Genomic DNA, 20371 nt, shown 5'->3' on the forward strand with positions numbered 1-20371 from the left:
ATTTGGAGCAATCCAAAGAACCATTCAATTTGGAGGGGGAAGACATAAAACCCAACACACTGTGTAGCTTACAAATATGGTCGCAGAGACACCTCCATCTTGTTTTTATTAGGGATGTGACAAATCTTTGATTTGTATTCGATTCGTACACGGATAGTGCCATTTTCCCCCGAATTTTGCAATTCAGTTGATTATTGCCCCCCAGATAAATCCTGGATGTTCACAATTGTTCATCTGAGACTTCTTGGGTGAAGGGCATTTACTGTGACCATTACAAGTGTTGCAGCACAGCTACATACGTCATGCCATCTAGGAGGCACAGTGCTGAGGGCTGTAAACAGACAATGTTCAAGTGCAGCCAAATCACGAAGAGCTGGATGAGAGGCCTCTGTGTGGACTTGGTGAGGGAAGGAATAAATATGAAAAAAAAAAAAAAAAGGCAGAGAATAGTGTGGAATTTTTTTTTTAAAACGGTGTGTAATACAAATCCAGCCAAAACAATAGTGCAAAAAGTTACAAAGCAACAATCTCTTGGGCTAATGCAGTATAGGCTATACAGAAACAGCCACGATGAAATGTGCAGATCAGGCACGGTGAATACCAAGGAACCAAGGAGACGGTTAATATTTCAACCCACAGTTTGTGTTTTAGATTTTTTTTTTCCCCCAAAATTTCCATACAACAAACAGACATCTAGATCAGCCCAGCAAGCTATGGTGGAAGTGTGCAGTCCAGAAGAGACCATGGAGAAACAGGTCTCCCGAGGCCATGAAGATCCGCAAAGGCTGAGCGGGAACAGCACTTGGTGTGCGGCACGGTCTGTGCAGGAGGATGTGGACCTCGTTAGACTGCTCAGGTTACTGGAACCTCGTTATCACATCCCATCCTACAAGGTTTTCACTGAATGTTTCCTTACATCTACAAATGAGGGTGCCTGCCCGTGTTAACGCTGATTAAAAAACACAAGTACACAAATCTATCTCCTTCATTGCTGGTGTATGGACCCAGAACACCACCACAAAATATTTCCTTGGCCTAAAAGATCACTGGATTAACAAGGAGTTTTAACAGAGGAACAGGAGTGCTGTACTGAGAGGCTTTCGAAGGGAAACACAGGTACCGCCATTTCCGATGAGTTTCTGAAAATGCTAGAAAAAGGACAGGCTGCCAAAGGCAGCCACCACGCTGTTCTCCATGATAACGGCACTAATGTTAAAAAAAATAAGAGCTTTTAATGATTGTAATGTATACAGTTTGGGCTGTTTGGCAAAACCCTGCAGATGTGCATTAATGACGCTTTATTTTTTAAAAAAAACAAAAACAAAAACAAAAAAAAACCCAAAAACAGTCCATGTTGAAATTGATCAGTGTAAGTTAAACGGTGGTTTTTAGGCTGGACCCATGATTTAAGCTGTACCCATCCAGCTCAGACCAAAAAAAAAAAAAAAAAAGAAAAGAAAAAAAAAATCATTTGAATGTTAAAGCAATTGTTCAGAGTCTTGAAAAAGAAATCAGGCAGGAAAATGCCCATAATGATGATTGGCAAAATCAAAATTGAAAACAAAGAAACTGTTTATCGAGCCGCCGACAAAGAAATCTTGCATGGAGACTACAAGTCTGGAGTTTCTGGGATGAAATTGTACAGGAATCTCAGTCCACAGTTTCCTCACTCGCTGCGGAGACGGAGCTGTCACTGAATCTGACAGAGCCCTGCACTCCCCGGTCCGCCGACCCTGTGGAATGGTGGAAACACAACGCAATCAGGCCTCCTAATCTCGCAGCGATCGCGATGTCTTTTCTTGGAGCTCCGCCAAGCAGTGTTCCCTCCGAGAGGCTGTTCAGTTCTGCTGAGGATCTCCACGGAGACCATCGCTGCAGACTTCTCCCCGAGAATGCAGAGAGGCTGGTGTTTTTTTTTTTTTTTTAAATAATGCAATTTGCCCAGAGTAAACTACAGGTATTAAATACAGTCTGATCTCACCAAAAACGCACGAATCATGCTATGGAGTTTGTACTGTAGTCAAATTGCACACAGAAAAGTACAGACTTAAGTTTAAGGTTTCTTAAACTTTGTGCATATCTCAAATAGATTCTGCATAAGGTCATCAAATAATGGCCATAAATATGCTACGAATCATTTTAATATACAAAAAGATTTTACAGCACTGTAAAAATAAATGTGGCAAGATTTTTTTTTTTTCAATCAGGTTGTCTTGTCTGATTTGTCATAGTCCATGTTTGACCACTATTGACATAGCTACTATTCGGTATTCAGTCGAATACCAAAAAAAGTGGATTCGTCACATCCCTAGTTTATAAACCAGTGAAACCCCAGAATCTTATGGAGAAAAGTTGGAAACAGTATCAAGCCTACGTGGTGTTCTCCAATTTACCAAAACAAATAAGACTTTTCACATGGAGGCACAGAGTAAGATCAATTCTAAAAGACACACACGCACGCATGCGCGCACACACACACAAACACGGGAATACTTCAATTTCACACAAATTATCGACTGAAGAGCGACAAGTGATTTACAGAGACACACAAAAATACATGAAGTACAAATAATTCTTTCAAATTGTTTTTAATCAAGGAAATGCAGAGCAACATTATAATAACTCACCTTTTTGTAATCCAGTCTTCACTGTAGCCTGAGGAACTGTTTCAACCTGTTTGGACAGAAAAATACAGCATTAATGGGGAATTTTTTTTCACTTAATTAACAGAGGGAAAAAAATAATACTTCGATCAATCTAAGTAATGATGAGCGATTAATGTATCTGAAATCTGGACTCGGTCCCATTTTCTGGTAAAGTTCTCTGTCTCAGGGTCAGGGAGGGTTTAAATTCTAGCTGCCTGTGCTGGATACCAAGTGACAACACACAGCCACATGCTTTTGAGCAACGACCTTTCCCACCATTCCCTTGGTATATGAAAAGAACACAAATACTTTCCTCAGTGTCTGGGAGGCAGGAGAGGGGTTGTTTCTGCAACCAGCCCCGATGTTGCTATAAACCCCTCCCGCCCCAAAGACGTTAGGATAAATTTTTACTTACTATGATACTCAGGTTAATGTAACTCACGCCACTTTAAGACCCTTCCGCGCCTGCACTCACATCTAAGTTGCTGGGAATCAGGACCCTCTCTGTAGAGAGTGCTACAGGGCTCCATACAGCTGGAAGCTCAATACTTTTGCTGCTAGTACAAACTTAAGAAAATAAGTTTGTGATATTGCAAAAGCACTTTCTTGAGTGTCTTATGAACAGTGTCTTGATCCTACATTAGGAGAGCGAGATCAGAAGTTATTCTGCCAATGTTTATGTAAAACACGTGGTAATTTGAGGATTGAACCATTGGAATTAAAGAAAGGATGCCATTTGGAGGAGTACCTGCTTAAGCTATGAATTGGATTTAATGTTTCTCTGAGTGGTGAAATATGCATGTTGCAACACATTTTGTAAATATTTAAGGATTATTCTAAGCTTTTTAAAAAAATTTTTATTTTTTCTTTTACAACAAGTAAAAAAAACATACAACAGAAGTGCTTTTATAAGATACAATTAGTAATACAAATATAAAATCTTCTAAACAATCACTGGTATTGTTTTACTACTAACTATAAACACAGTGGCATTAACAATCCATCCCAGTTTTTGTACTCATTCTCCTTATTAATTTTAGACTGACTGGTCACAGACTGAATTTGGGAACCAGCTGGCAAAATCACAACTTCATTTTGGAAAGGAATACTGGAGATCTGCAAGAGGTTAGAAAGATTTTTTGGAATATAATTTCCTAAGTATGAAAGCTAATTATGATAAATGAATGACAAATTAGGATATTATTTAAATTTTTGTTAAATATTTCTGGAAAAACTGTTTTACATGTCTGATGATTCCATAGAGTACCCACAAAATCACCTCTTAAGTTTGGAAGTTTAAAATTCTGAAGGAAATAATTTAAATAGAAAACTTCACATTCTTCCATATTTAAGTGGTTTTAAAAATATAAAGCTTATTGGAACTAATACTATTCACAATTCTTTTTGTTTAGTAGCAGCTGTCTGGGTATAAAACTGGATATTCTTTCACTTTAACAAATTAAGAAAAATTCTGACTGTGAATTTAAGTTAAAGGAGTTAACGATTTCCAAACATTTCTTTGAAAAGGTAATTTAATATGCCTATTGCTGTATTGATTACACTGGCTGAATACCCTTCCGTCAAAATGCCCCTCCTTCTTTTTACATAAATAGTGTGTATCTGATAACTTAGTAACAGGTGAGTGCCATTCCACTGGGAAAATAACATTCCAAAAAATCTGTGATACCAACAGAAAAACCAGATCATCTATGATTATCTGTTTCTTAAATAAAACTCTTATAGGTAAATTAATTTGGTCTGTTTAAAAAATAAAAATAATATATACCAGCAGCTTAAACCAAAAATTAAAATTAAAAAAAAAAGGGAACTCAATGATGGTTCCAAATAAAAATCACGAAAACATGAAATTATTTTGCTCGTAACTGAAATGTCAAAATCAATGTGAGGAATTCTTTAGAAGTCTTGTACCACTGACTTCCCATCTCCTGAAGCCTGATCGTTTTCTGTGAAAATGCTTGAAGCAGCATCACAGGGATGGTTGTATTAGGACTGGGCACTGGGATTCACCAGGACAGAAGCATTAGGTAGTCCGGAAAGGAAAGCCAGTGTGGGGGGAGTCTCTCTTTCTTTTAAGACACCAGCATAAGCCACAACACTCACAAATACGACGGTTAACCCTCTACATGTGGGAAGCCAACCTGCTCCTTTTTGATCTTCTTCTTTGGCACGACCTCAGTGGATTTCTCTGATTCGGAACGGGTTCTAATGGATCTTCTCTGTTGTTTCTTTTCTACTGAGCCTAAAAGACAATTCAAACGAACAAACAATAAAACCTCACTTGAGTAACTGACATTCAAGTAATTAAGATCTGACCAAATTCCTTCCTTTTCTTATCCATTACTTTTGGTCTTTTAACTATAACTCATTAAAAAAACTATTAAACACTTGGGAGTACATTAAAAAAATTGTATAGATCAAATTGTAAAAGTTGATGGGTTGAGACTAGGAGTCATAACGCACTCTGAACTATACAGATAAAGAGGGATTGGATTTTTAAAAATTGTCAAGTCAAACCAAAACAGCAGATAAACACATTTAGGTAATAATAACTGAAGGGATGAAGGGACTGAGGGGATGGATGAAAATGATTTTATTCTCAGTTGACATTAGGAATTAATGGTTCAAAATTCAATCGGTACTATGTATTTTGTATTTTAACAAATAAATTAATTCTACACGTAAAATGCTTAATAGTGCTAGGTGCTGGTTTTGCTATTGTTATATCATTAACAACCAAAGGGAAAAAAGCAGGAAACGCACAAAAATGGGACTAAAACTGAATCATTAATTTGACTATCAAGGGACTTGTATAACTTAGAAATAATTAGTCATGGAAAACTAGTTGAAACAAATTATCAAGCTATTTAATATTAAATGGTGAAAAAAAGAAACTATGAAGATTTTTAAACAGTAAAATTCTTTGAAAGAAAACTCACATAGACCCCATTTTGGAAAGGATAAAACTTAAGACTGAAGGCCGCAATGTGAAGAAACACTAAGTCAGGAATGAATCACAGAATGATTCATTCTGTGACCTTAAGAAGGAATGATACCTTCAGCACAGCTGTTCTCCATCTTTTCAGTGCTTGGACCACCTAAACAGTCCTTGCTAGATAATAATCACCTTGCAGAAGCTACCTCAATGAAGTGTTCCATATCACCTGTATATTTTCTGGTTTCATTGTTCTTGTTTATGTGGAAAGGGCTTTCCTCACCTTTGTTCAAAGCCAAAACAAAGAAGGATCCCACTACTTTTTGGGGGGAAGGAGTAGGTAGTTTGATGATAATGTATTGTTTCTGAGTTGTGCTTAATTAATTTCTAGCAGAGAAGTCACAAAATGAATGTGTCCTTTACTCTCACTCTTCTCCTTACAATGATGAAAACGTTAACTAAGACAACAGGTACCCTACCCTCACAGACACCTGAGTATTCCAGAGATTCACATTTCAGTATAGTCATCAACACTCAAGACCTACCAGGGAAGAGGAAAATGAAAATAGAACTGCGTAAAACAAACAAACAAAAAACCTTGTTTTGAGAATGACAACAAAATTGTTCTAGCAAGGGCAAATGATATTTGCTCTATTGTCTTACAAAGATAAGACAATGTGGTGACTCCGTAAAATTATTCTGAAAGCTACCCGAAGAACATATACATTCTACTACATTTAAAGACACTAAAAAGTATTATATTTATGTTCTAAGAGAGGAGAAGTGAGCATCTCTGGATTTGGAAAATAGCTTAGAAATCTGGTAGAAATGCAGATACAACTCCTCAAACCATAGAAATGTAGCAGTGCCACACATCCTATGTAGCACCTAAATTTACTAAGAAAAGGCTGGAGAATTCCCCATGAGTAGTTAACACCAAATGAGATAATGGTACAATTGGTTTCTGAAGGGAGATCGGGTCTCTTTTCTGACTTTTCAACTACTGAAGTTATTTTCGCAAGGAACAAAATGGTCATGTAAAAAGATAAAATATGCTTATCAACTACGGCTGGTAACCAAATTTAAACCAAGGTCAAAGCTTTAGAGCGCTCATCCCTAAATTAAGGCTGCAACGTTAATTTACAATCTCATTACATTATGTCTGCCTGAGGAAGGAACTGGGCTTTTTCTTGATATAAAGAATTATAACCTTCCACCTTTAGCTTTCACTAGAAAAGAAAAAAAAAAAGAAGGAAAAGAAGAAAATCCACAGCAGAACTTAAATTGAAATGAAAAGACTACATGAAGATAAAATGTTCAGTAGCTGAGGGGCAGAAAAAACAATCTCCATTAAAAGTAAAAGTTTAATATTTAAGATCAATCTAATATCCTATGAAGAATTTACTTTCTCCCTAGTTCGGAGAATGCAGATGTTTAAGTAATGATCCTCCTAGTCTAAATATCACACTTACATTCAGACAAATTACTAACAGTTTAACAGTAAACAGTTTAACAATAAACTAACAGTTTAACAGTAAAGAAAGATGACAAAACTGATAGACCTAACTACAGAGCACTGAGGCCAAAAGAGTCTTGTGGTATCAAAGAAGGTAACAAACATTTTCAATTATGGCTAATTAATGCAAAATCTTCTAAGTCCATTATTCATTGCTTCATTATAATTTCATTTTTTATACAGTATTTTGAAGTGATACAAGTTGCAGATCTGGTTCTGGACTTTGCTACTCCCTCCTTACCTTACTGCAGCTTCCTTTCCCAACTCACTGTTGAATAAAGGCATTCTATTTACTATGCCCTGTCCCCGTGGCAACACCTTTCCCCATCCTGCAGCCCTTTCTTGAAAATAAAGGGCTGCAAGTTCTTTCCTGAATAATGATTGTTTTAATTTAGCTTTTATAATAAGAAGAATCTTACTCAAAATTTCCCTTACAAAAATACTTACCCCTTAGTGCCACTCAATTACAGGTTTGCCTGAGCTACTACTGATCCAAGATTACTACCTTGGGTCTTAAGACTTTAATCCTTCTAGAAAATTATTTGGTCACTTCTTAGATTCCAAAAAAAAAATGTGAAAGAACAAATTGAAATAAACTCCTTCCTCCTAAGATTTCAAATGACCAAGTTAGTTGGTATCTAACTCTTTTCTTAACAGCTGTATGCAGCAGTAATACTGTTATATAAACCAAATCCACCAGACACTCAATTAAGCTTCTATAAGATCCTCAGTCAGTCTCTTAATAAAAATTACTTTGCCTATTCCAAAGGCACGATCTTACTAAATACAGGCATTTCTTCTTTGAGCAACAATAATGTAGCTTGATTTTCAATTCATGGTATCTGTTAATCAGAGAAGATTATAAGAGAGCTAGGTCCGAACCCCTCAACTGCTGACATCTAGCACACCTAAGAATAATGGAGAGTGTGGGCATCTACCAATTTGTGTCCAATAGGGGATAAAGGAGGAAATAGTAAGAATGTGTTAATAGTGCTGGAAAATTAAAGCTGTTATTCTCATGCAGAGAGATCATCAAATGGTGCATCTAGTCAGATATGTACAGACTGTATAACTATAGTCTTTTCATTATAGAATCCTATTATTTAAATTCCTGTAGGAAAAATAACTATTACTATCAATAAAGCTCTCTGGCCCCTAAACCATTCTTTCCTATTGAAATAATCACTTTTATGATTTCATTTTTAAAATATAATTTGATTTTGATAGGAACAGAGCTGCCATGTGACAGTCAAGCAGAACCAAGAACTCCAATGGGAACGTACTCTACATTCATACCCACCTGCAGGACCAGATGCTGTTTCCGGAGATGACATATTCTGAGTTGCCTTTTCATTCCTCTGGTTTGGTGTAGAAATTATAAGTCTGTCTTGTCCCCTGACACTTATTTCTGTTTTGTTACCAATTCCCTTCAAAATAAGGCAAATTAAAAAATAGGTGATTACCAGGCAAATGGCATCATTGGCTTATAAAGATGCCTTAAGACCATCATAATGTGCTTGGATTTTTTTTTTTTTTTTTTGCGGTACGTGGGCCTCTCACCGCTGTGGCCTCTCCCGTTGTGGAGTACAGGCTCCGGACGCGCAGGCTCAGTGGCCGTGGCTCACGGGCCCAGCCACCCCGCGGCACGTGGGATCCTCCCGGACCGGGGCACGAACCCGTGTCCCCTGCATCGGCAGGCGGACTCTCAACCACTGCGCCACCAGGGAAGCCCTGTGCTTGGATTTTATATGGTCTTTGATTGCAGTTAATTTATTATCTTAGCCATTATCAGAACAATTTTATTAAGTCATCAGGATGTACTCTAAAATGTACAATGAGACTATGTGGGGGAAAAAAACCTGTTTTCTAAGTCCAGATGATGAATATCACTAAAAAATAAACCTGTATCATCTAATTTTCTGTCAAAACCAAAATATTTTCTGGTCTGAATAGTCTCTCCCTTTACCCATATCACAGTAAGAGAACTATAGTCATTTTCATGTGGTAAAGTACCCTACTACAGATAAAAATATCAACACGTCTTTGAAAGACAAGGATATCCTTAGATTACAGAAGTGTGATGAAAATGTGCACCCCATAAGCAATCTGGAGCAGAGAGAAGGCAGGGAGAATTACAGTTCTGTCTCATTTTAGGTATTTTTAATGCAGTGAAATAAAGGAGTGATTTATAAATATAGTATATGTATTTTTAAAGCTTTCATTTTTAAAAGGTCAGTTTTATCTCAAATTTGATTTAAATAGCACTCTTTGGGGGGGGTGACAAAGTTTGATTTGTGCATCCAAAAGCAGATAAAAACCAGCTCCAAGAATGAAGCCAATTCGCATTCGAAAAAGATACAAAGTATTTACTTGCGAGTCAAAGCTGTCAACAGAACCAAGTGGGGACTGTAACTTAAGTTTTTCCAAGGAGCTTCGCCTTACTGAAATCGGTTGAACCTATAGGCAGAAACAGGTTAACAGAGGACCCTTATGCTTCTCTTTAGGAAAATATATCACCAATGAGGTGCACCTATATTTATTTTAATGTGCATAAGACAACGTTAGGAAATCAGAACAGAATTCTTTAAACAGCACACATCCATGAGGTGCCACTGAATTTGGATTCACAAGCCCACAGTTGTGGTGTCGGCTGGGAGGGTAGTGAAGAGGTACACGGAATAGAAAGTACAAATGTTGTAAAAGAGCTTTAAAGTCTTCAAGCTAAAGTGTGAGCGCCCTAAATGGAGGCCCAGGGCTGTCTGAGGGAGGCATTCCGTTTGAAGAGGCTACTTTCACCCCGTTACACAAGCTGTCACCACAGTTCATTGTGACAGAACAAACACAGTTCTGGTACTTCTCTAAAATGTATGAGCTATCGCAGGTCAGCATGAGCCAAACAAAATTGCTGGTGCAACCAAACAGAGCAACAGGTATAATGATTACAACGGTTAATTCAGATAACTGACAGAAATGATTTAATAAGCAGCATACTTTGCAACTAAGAAAAACTAACCACACAAACCAGAAACAGGCAAAGTGCCCAGTTTTTTTCCATGATTTTAGGGAGCTCAGCTCAATTTTGGCTGCACAGCTCAAGATTAATCTAGTACAGATGGGGATATTACAAAAGAGAGAAAAAAAAAGAAGAAAAGCAAAGCTTTTTTGCCTATGTCTTTTTTGCCCCCATCTTAAACAGAGTAAACTGACTGTACATTTCAAGTGCAGTGAATACAAAGGGTATTCAAATTATGACCTTGTGTTGTTTGGGTTTTTTGGGTTTTTTTTTTTTGCGGTACGCGGGCCTCTCACTGTTGTGGCCTCTCCCGTTGCGGAGCACAGGCTCTGGACACGCAGGCTCAGCGGCCATGGCTCACGGGCCCAGCTGCTCCGCAGCATGTGGGATCTTCCCGGGCCGGGGCACGAACCCGTGTCCCCTGAATAGGCAGGCGGCCTCTCAACCACTGCGCCACCAGGGAAGCCCTGGGGTTTTTTTAAATGCCAAGGTTGACTACTTACTAGATACCTAGGTTCCCCCAAAAAACCCATGAGAAAAGAAGGTACCTTCGTTGAATAAACAAACTGATCGATAAATTTCCCATCTCCTGTAGCATTCTGAAGAGCAAACACTTGTTCAATTTTCACAACTGGAGACATGTTACACTTCTGCAAATCCAGGCTCCCTTTGTGCATTGTGATGGAAGCTGGTAAGGATTTCCTCGCAGCTGCCGTTTTCCAGGCTACTTTAACGGGAGGTGGTTCGTCCTCTTCCACGCTTGTGTGCCGCCTCTGGCTGTGTCTCCGAATTTCAGTACCTGATAGTGAGGAGGCCGCCTCGCCTGCACTGGTCTGTTCTGGCTGAGTATTCAGCACTGATCTTGGCCTTCGGGTTTTTTTAACTTCAGCCTTGGAGGCAACATTCTTTTTTGCTTGGGATAAAGCCTCCTCAGGCTGTTTATCAATGTAGATAAAAGTATACTGTTCAATTCTTTCCTCCCGGGTCATTTTCAACGCTTTCTCTGCGTGGGCAATGCCGATATCCCACTGAGCACGTTCTCTCTGAGGCCGGGGTTTCCGAATCTGTAAAGAAAGATACAGGCATTATGGAACATGCTTTAATCTAATAGGGACAGTTAAAAAAACATGTATTTCCCATGTGGTCTTATCATCTTTCCAGGTATGCATAAACATCTTCAGGGTCTTCAGTCAAACAAGGGAAATGTTCTAACTCCATGACTTTGATGAATCAGCGCTGCTATCAAGGACATGCAGGTCCACTCTTTTACAGTAAACCCTTCTTTGTTGCCCACTCTGCTGGACAAGTCCCTCCAAGAGGGAGTCGTCCTCCTCATGTCACATTCCTAAAAAGCTGGCAGTGATGATGGCAGAGAGAAGAAAGATTACAGAAAGGATAACTTTCAGGGGCCAATAAAACACTAACATTAAAGACAACACCCTAAAGCTCAGGGGTGCCACACAGACCACAGCAAAGCTAAGTAAGTGGCACAGAGCCAGCATTTGGAGCTGAGCGGCCAGCCTGTGCCAGAATGCAAACAGGGGCAGAATGCAGAGAAAGGGGAGCCCCGAGGAACACGTGGAAATCGATACAACACAAGAAAACAGGATCGTATGAGAGGAAAAATAAACCTGCATCACAGTTTCCAGAGTCCTGATCAGAAGACTTTGGATTGGCAAAACAGGTAAGAAAATTTTGAATAAAGGTATGTGAGATGAGCAAAGCAATTAGGAATTATCCAGGGGGTTAGACTGAGGTAGCCAGAAATTAGCTAATGAAACAAGGAGACGGTACAGTATATGTCAAACACTGTTAAACACTGTGAAGTGTTAAGTTTGATAAAAGTAATCAAAATCCTCTGTGAAGATATTTAGCTTAGAGTGAAAATATTTCTGAATCACCAGAGGCCCACACTAAATTAGTTGAGTTTAAAAATCTCGACCAGACAGATTATCAAGAGTTCATGTCAAAATTCTAGTATGTCCACCACCACAACAAACATCTTTAGTTCCATCACTAGTGTGACCTTGGTTGAACCCGCTACTTAAGGGTTCTGTGCCTCAATTTCTTCATCTGCAGAAATAGGAATAACAGTATCTACCTCACCAAAGTTGTAATGAAGATTAAATGGATTAATACATATATAAAATGCTTAAAAACAGTGCCTGTCTCAGAGTAAGTACTAAATATTTTTAAAACCTTACTTTCATAAAACAATTTTGCTAAATAAGAATAAAGGGGAATTAGGGGAAAATGCTGAAATAGGAAAAAACATAAAAATCTCTGACAAAATCCTCATTTCACTAGCATCTACTAGACTATGTACATTTGAATTCAATTCAAAATAGAATCCAAAATTGTATTAAGCAGATAAAGTTTTCAGTAGGACTATAATGTTGTTTATATGACATATAAAATTTATTGACACACAATGAATTATTAAAATTGAGCTTAGGGGACTAAAATAAGTCATTCTAATTGCTTGAATTCAAGTATGAAAAGCTCTACTAAATTATTAAGTCCTTTACAGTCCACATTCAATTGACCATGTTCCTATGTCATCAGTCACCTTCTGTTTCTCAGAGTGATTGCTGGCTTGTCTGGTCGCCTCGGCCAGTAGTTCTTCATACTGTTTGTGACCTTTGTACTCTCGGACCCGCTTTTCGTGAACCCACGCCCTCTCTGGCTGGTTGCTAAAAAATTGGACGTGATATTCCCGGGCACCTGTAAGTAAAAATTCTTATTAGCCCTTTCAGAGCATAAGCAGCCACATATACTTTGCCAAAATTGTGGACCTAAGCCAGGTTCCCTAGTTTACTCCTATTAAAACGTGTCATTTTTGGATCGTCCAAAGATGTAATCCAACATCTACCAATAACACAACTAATTGTTACTGTAAAAATCACCCCAAACGATTAAACTTGGTACAGCAAGTTTTAAGAGAAAAAAAAAAAAAATCAGAAATTCTGCTAACTGTCAGATTTGTTACCTTGGTTACACAATTTATATTTACTTGCCTCAAACCTTTTTACAAACAAATCTGGGTACAAATAAATAATTTTTCCTTCAAAAAAATGCATAACATATTTTCTTGGACTTTCAAAAGCCAATTGCTGGTCAAACTGCTTTTCTAATGACAAAAACGTGTGGCGCACAGACCTGGGGGTGGTAAGGGGAGGACAGGCTACTGAGACTCTCCCAGGGATCCTGCAAGGTCAAAACCATCTTCACAATAATACCAAGATGTTGTCTTTTTCATGATGTTGACATTTGCACTTAATACAGCAAAAGCAATGGTGGGTCAGACTGCTGGCATCTCAGCACAAATAAAGGCAACGATGACACCAAATTATACTAGTGCCGTATCCTTCACAGCCATATGCTGGCAGTTACAAACAAACAAACAAAAAAGCCAGTTTTACTTAATATCCTTGATGAAGCAGTAAAAATTACTTTTACTAAATCTCAACCCTTGAACACGTCTTTCTAGTATTCCTTGTGACAAAATGGGAAGGGTGCATAAAGCACTTCTGCGCGCTGCAAGTATGAAGATTGCCTTGAGGGAAAGTACTTCTGGGATTGAACTGCAAGGTGAACTGGCCACTTCTTCATGGAGCATGACTAAGAGAAAAACTACGGTTATTTGAACTTGAGAATTTGGCAGGTATTTTCTCAAAAGTGAACAAGCAAGTTTGTCACTTCAAGGAAAACAGCTGATAGTATTTGTTGCCAATAATAAAATTTGATCTTCCAAGAAAAATCAAAATATTGGAAAACTAGTATCTGCCCCTATGAGTCTTCCAATTTCCAAATAATCTAAGAATTTTCTGATGAAGTAAGTGGTGACAACGAATGTGATTTTAAAAATATCTATAAAGGAATGTGTCAACATTTGGAAGATATGCATGCAATATTTTTTAAATGGCCAATGTATGATGTTACAAAGTCATGAAAGGCAAATGATCCATTCAAAGTGCAAGGCAGAAACCAAGTACAAAAAGTTTATTGATAGGATTTCAGATTCCATATTGCAACTACCCCACCACTTGCTGAGTTTGGGGGCAATATCAAAGAAATATACCCACAGTTATCTGAAAAGGCTATTATTAAAATACTCTTCCCTTTTCCAACTACACATCTGTGTGAGGCCAGATTATCTTCATTTTCTTCAACCAAAACAACAAACCATAACAGACTGAATGTAGAAGCAGATATGAGAATCTAGTGTCTTCAGTTAAGCCAGTCATTAAAGAGATTTGCAAAAATGTAAAAATACCATTCTTCTCAATTTTTTTGCTTGAGAAAATATTTTTCATAAAAACAGAATTAATAATATAACATACAGTAGCTTTTTAAAAATGAATTGGTAAATATTTAAAATTTTTCTCAGCTTTAATTTCTAAATTAACATCAACAGTAATAGATATAACCTATGTAAACAAAAGCATTTAGAGTCCTCAAATTTTAAGAGTAAAAGGGGTTCTGGGACCAAAACACCTGAGAACCACTGCTCTCTGGCGGTGCTGCTCTGAGTGTGGTTCCCAGGGCAAACCAGTCTGCCACAAAACAAGCAGAGAAGGTAAGAGTGAGCATTTAGAAACTATGATAATTTAACATTGCGTGACATCTAGGCCCATGATCAGGGATCCTGTACTGTGTATTTTTTTTGTAAGGGGAGGCCTTTCATTTCCCAAATAGTTAATTTTATCGTATTTTACAGAAGTATTGGTCCATGGTGGACTGGAAAATTTTTTTAAAAGAGCAAAAAACTAGTCCTTTACCAATAACAGTTGAAAAACATCACTGTAAAGAAAATGTCTCAGGTCAATAGAGAAATGTGAAAACTGGTCCTCTTGGGGAATCCAAGATAAGGCAGGTATGGAGAGAAGGACAAGCAGATCTTGACAGAAAGTATGGGTATCAGCGTGAACTCAACTGACTGAGTTACAGGAAAAGGATTATATCTTGGATTTGAAATTTTTAAATTTTATTAGACATTAACGGGAGATTACTTAAGGAATTATTTTTAAACCAAATTAAAATTTCATATGTAAAATAGCCTGTGAGAAAAGAGAAACATACACAACTTGGTTTTCCATATCATCTCATCTGAGAAGAGCCAAGCATAAATTTGACTGTAATCAATCAAAGAAGGTTTATTAAAAGTCCAAGCGTTTTGGAGGACAAGAACAAAAATACAGCCTCAACTAATAGGTAGGTCTGGAGGTCAGGGTGGTGGGTACAAGCAGTAGGGTTACAAGAACACAGGACAGGTGAAAGCGGGCTTCTCGTTTTGTCCCGAGGCCGCGGGGCTCGTTTCTGGCACCATGGCGCCAAGGGCCTCCCCAAATCCTTACGCCGATTATAACAAATCCCTGGCTGAAGGCCACTCTGATTCTGCTGCGATGACTACCGAATTCTCACAACTCCTGAACAATAAGATTCGAGAGCTTCTTCAACGAATGGAGAGAAGCCTAAAGTCTGCGGACACTCGGGACAGCACTGTTTACACTGGCTGGGCAGGTATTGCTGTGCTTTACTTACACCTCTAGGATGTGTCTGGGGGCCCTACCTACCTACAGATGGCACATGGCTATGTAAAGCAAAGTCCGAACTATCCGACCAAGCATTCCATCACCTTCCTTTGTGGGGATAGGGGCCCCCTGGAAGTGGCCGCTGTGGTGCATCACAAGATGAACAATGAGAAGCGGGCAGAGGACTGCATCGTCCAGCTAATTCACCTAAATAAGACTGATCCCCATATGCTCCAAATGAAATGCTCTATGGTCGAATGGGCTACATCTATGCTCTTCTCTTTGTGAAGAAGAACTCTGGAGTGGAAAAGATTCCTCAAAGCCATGTTCAGCAGATTTGTGAAACAGTCTTAACCTCTGGAGAAGACCTAGCTAGAAAGACTCCACTGGTGTATGAATGGTACCAAGAATACCATGTCGGGGCTGCTCATGGCCTGGCAGGAATTTATTACCACCTGAGGCAGCCCAGCCTTCAAGTGAGCCATGGGAAGTTACACAGTTTGGTCAAGCCTAGTGTAGACTACGTCTGCCAGCTGAAATTCCCTTCCGGCAATTACCCTCCTCGTGTGGACAATACTCGGGATCTGCTAGTTCACTGGTGCCATGGTTCCCCTGGGGTAATCTACATGCTCATTCAGGCCTATAAGGTGTTCAAAGAGGAACAGTCTCTCAATGATGCCTATCAGCGTGCTGATGTGATCTGGCAGTGTGGCTCGCTGAAGAAGGGGTACGGGCTGTGCCACGGCGCTGCAGGGAATGCCTACGGCCTTCCTGTCGCTGCACAACCTCACGCAGGACGCAAAGTACCTGTACAGGGCCTGTAAGTTCGCTGAATGGTGCTTAGATTATGGAGAACACAGATGCAGCACACCAGACACTCCCTTCTCCCTCTTTGAAGGAACGGCTGGAACAATTCATTTCTTGGCTGACCTCCTAGTGCCCACAAAAGCCAGGTTCCCTGCATTTGAACTGTAAAAGGAAAGTCCCCTCACTGCAACTCACTGCATGAGCCTCTCTATACATCAAACCCGGGCTAAAGCAACAATAGAGTCAAACTGTGTACTTTAGTTGATTTTTTTTTTCCAGAATATGTCTTTAGTTCAGTTCCTTTTTATTATTTACTTTTATTTTAAGATATCCAGGGAAATCTTAATTAACTTCAGTTTCTCCTAAAGGGAGGGTAGGTGATGTGTACAGTATTTTGAGAGCATATATGCATTTATTTCAGAACTTGGAGGCAGTCGTATTCTTTACTCAAGCTTATGAATATAACCATCTGTTACGGTTCTAAAAATGTTTAAAAGAAACTAAATGTAGATAAATACATGCTTATCGCTGGATAGTGACATCCACCTCTTCCCTTTAGTATGTTCTTTATGACACTTTTATGACTTTGCTTTTCTCTGAGTGGTTGATTATGAAACGGGACAAAAATATAACTATATGCTTCCAGGTCAAAAATTGAAAGAGTTGCCAACTGGGCTAGGGACCTAAACACCATTTTTCAGATTCACAATGCTTAAACTAGAGATAAACATACTTTCAAATTTGCCTCTTTTTGTTAGTAGAGCATCCAGGCTCTACAATCCAACATTTTTATCAAAAACTTCTGAAATGTGATGGTCGTTATATGAAAATTCTGATTTGAAGGTTATTTCTAGATAAGCTAACAGAAAGTTTGTTTTCTCCAAATAAGCTAGTATGTTTTGGAACTACTTATGTAAATTTGTTTCTTCTTTGGAATAACTGTAAGATCAGGAAATGAGATTTCTGTGTGTAAATATATTATGATTGAGTCCACCCTTTCTGATTGACCTTCTAAACTTTGTGTTTTACTTACTTTGCAATGACGATGCTTTATAAAGCGTTGGTTGCTGGGAAGAAGCCATAGGATATTTTCCTTCCTATCTGTCTAGATGCTGATCTTTTCACTAAATAGTAGAGCACTCTACTTGTTTAAAAAGGGGGAGGGGTGCTATACCGCAAAATCGCTAAGCTTTTGACAGGAATGCTGGTTCCTGAGAAGGTATTATCCAGTGATTATTCTTAGAACAAATGGCTTTTGTCTCTTTGCATACCCTAGGCTTTAACACTCATCCATTTCTGAGCCCTCAGGATCGGATACTGATATGGTAGGTGAAGAATCCCTGGTGCTTCAAATTCTGTACAAATGTTTTGACTCATCAGCTCCCATTCCTCCTTCTTCCATTGCTGACTTTCCCAGGCTTGTCTTTTCTATGTATTTTGACTGATTTTGAAACATTTTGCAGCTTTTAAGAAAACAGGCTCTAAAAATTTTTAATGTGCCTATTTCACGGCTCTCTCGGTCACAAAAACATGCTATTTTTATTGGAACTGTGAACCAAATCCCCACTGAGTACATGTTGGTTCCCGTGGATAGCAATCCCCTATTATTTTTCATTTAGCACCAAAATAGCTAATATTATTGGCAATTGCCTGACCCTTTAAAGGCTACTGACAGTAGGATCTAAAACACAGCCCACTGCTCAGTTCCCAGGATTAGCTTATTCCTCTGTGACTCATGCTAGCTGGGGACAACCTTGTGTCTCTCAGATGTGAAGCACTGCTGGCAACCTCTGTGCAAGCCGTGCCTTTCTCGTGAACGTGTCACATGAACAGTGTCAGCATCCACAGGAAAGCTAATCTGCCTTTGGATGGGTGTCCAGCTTGAAAGAACAGACCCCATTTGGTTTAGTTAAACGTCTTACTATACTTTTCCTGCACTTGTAGCTACTATAGTTACTAACCAAGGGAAAAATAACAAAACACTTTCTCTTAACTGGAGGAGACTGATCACAGTGCTTCACCAAACACCTTAATTAATTCAACCCCAGGAAGACATCAAGGCAGGGAGAAGAACACTTTGAATAAGATTCTTATTCCTATTTAGATTGCTGTTTAGCTACTGCCATCCATTAACAAATTTATCAATACAAACACAATCCAGTTTTCATTTTTTTCTTTAGCTTTTTAAGTTATTAAACTGGCAAGATTTTATATTTGTGCCATTGTTTATTTATGTTTAAGAGCTCAGAAAGTTTGATAGGATTTTAAACTCAGGCAAAGACTATTAAAACTCAGACTAATACCCTAACACCATGGTAGAAACTGAAACTTTTACATGAAGTTTCTTAGTTTTGAAAGGAAGAGGGATCATTTCAGTTCTATTTCTGTTACATCATTTTTCCCTCAGATATTTTTTTGGTTAGAAAACAAAACGAAAAAATGCACAAAACTGCTTCCCAGAAAACTGAGTAGTATCTTTTATCTCCATGTAAAGACTAGGTAGTGAAACCTTAAAACCCTGTCAAGCAGTATTCATTTATCTTGTCGTGTGCTTCTATGAACATCTCGATCAGTTATTTACATCAATCCTATTGGTCCCATCAAGAAGTCAGTCTTTAATCCTTAGAGTCATTTGACCCTTTGATGTCACTTCCAATTATTTGGAATCAAAAGCCTTCACGGTAGGTAAAAGTGGCCATTTTCTCTCCTGTTACAACTTCCCAGCATGACTTAATTGAGAGGTGTACTTTGCTCATAAGTCCTCAGGTTAATTTGTGTCTGATCTTATAATGCCCTGCCTTCTCTTGACTGAGTATGAAATACAAAACATGAAGAGTAAACACTTATTCATCTACTCCTTTGGCTACTTGAACTCATCTATAATCCTTTGTTATTCATACTCAATTCTGACTTCACTGCTGCTCCCCCTAAATAGGTCAGAGCACCCCACTTCTGTATTGTTAAGCTGTAGAACTGTTTCTCTCCTACAGGTACAAATCAGAGTAGGATATTCAGGGATCCTACACCAATGTTATATAGCCATTTACTGGAAAGGGCTGGAATTGTATGTATTTCTATGTTCCATAAAGGATTTGACTTAACTGATTCTCAACGAAATTTTATTAGGACTATTAAAAAAAAAAAAAAAAAAAAATAGGACATAATCTGTTTCCAAAAGTCAGAGTTACTTATTTAGAACCGAACAGATAATCCCAAAAGACTCTGAATTATAGTTAAAAACATGAAAACAAAAACTCACAGATAACATAAGCTCATTTTAATCTTTATTTTCAACTTCTTCCTCCATTAAATCACTTACTACAGAAGAAACAAATCAAACAATTTGTCTCTTTGTTGGCACTTTGTTTCCTGCTGGCTGGAAAACTATATAAAAGAGTGAAATAAAAACCCAAAGACCTGACAGATGGAGAAACAAGCACATCTGTCTCTGAATAATGAGCTAAATTTCCAAAAGAAAAATGTGGAGGAAACATTTTTATATAACAAAAATAATATAGATAAAACTGTCCGGTTTTAAATTTCTAAAAATATATTGGGATTAAAAGTTACAACAGGTATAATGTGATACCATTTAAAACTCTCAGTTAAAAATCTTTATTTTCATATCTATTAATTACAATATGCAAAGAGAAAAAGAATTACTCCCAAACTCTTTTTCTCTTTTGGCCGCACCTCGAGGCTTATGGGATCTTAATTCCCCCACCAGGGATTGAACCTTCGTGCCCTGGCAGTGAGAGCACAGAGTCCTAACCACTGGACTGTCAGGGAATTCCCGGAATTACTCCCAAACTCTTAATAGTTGTTATATATCTGGAGGATGAGACTATGGGCAACTCTGCCTTCTGAACATATATAATGTATTGTCATAAGCAGAAAGAGCAT

At 38.3% G+C, this 20371-nt stretch overlaps 1 protein-coding gene and 1 pseudogene across 4 annotated transcripts in view; one reads left to right on the forward strand and one right to left on the reverse strand.

Moving 5' to 3' along the window:
* The window catches only part of NSD3 (nuclear receptor binding SET domain protein 3), a 108435-nt gene that overhangs the window by 40013 nt on the left and 48051 nt on the right, over positions 1 to 20371 (reverse strand). For 3 of the 4 annotated variants that reach the window (XM_030833398.3, XM_030833380.3, XM_030833371.3), the window contains exons 5-9: positions 12697 to 12851; positions 10676 to 11191; positions 8415 to 8541; positions 4805 to 4905; positions 2628 to 2673 (exon numbers count right to left, since the gene is read on the reverse strand). In XM_030833398.3, the coding sequence (XP_030689258.1) occupies positions 2628 to 2673; positions 4805 to 4905; positions 8415 to 8541; positions 10676 to 11191; positions 12697 to 12851 (945 nt within the window). Of the gene's footprint in view, positions 1 to 162; positions 1734 to 2627; positions 2674 to 4804; positions 4906 to 8414; positions 8542 to 10675; positions 11192 to 12696; positions 12852 to 20371 lie in introns of those variants that run through there. The other variant, XM_030833417.3, reaches the window with a different exon arrangement.
* On the forward strand, positions 15455 to 16636 carry LOC115840486 (glutathione S-transferase LANCL1-like; annotated as a pseudogene).

The sequence above is a fragment of the Globicephala melas genome, chromosome 21 (genome assembly GCF_963455315.2).
Source record: "Globicephala melas chromosome 21, mGloMel1.2, whole genome shotgun sequence".
NCBI lineage: Eukaryota > Metazoa > Chordata > Mammalia > Artiodactyla > Delphinidae > Globicephala > Globicephala melas.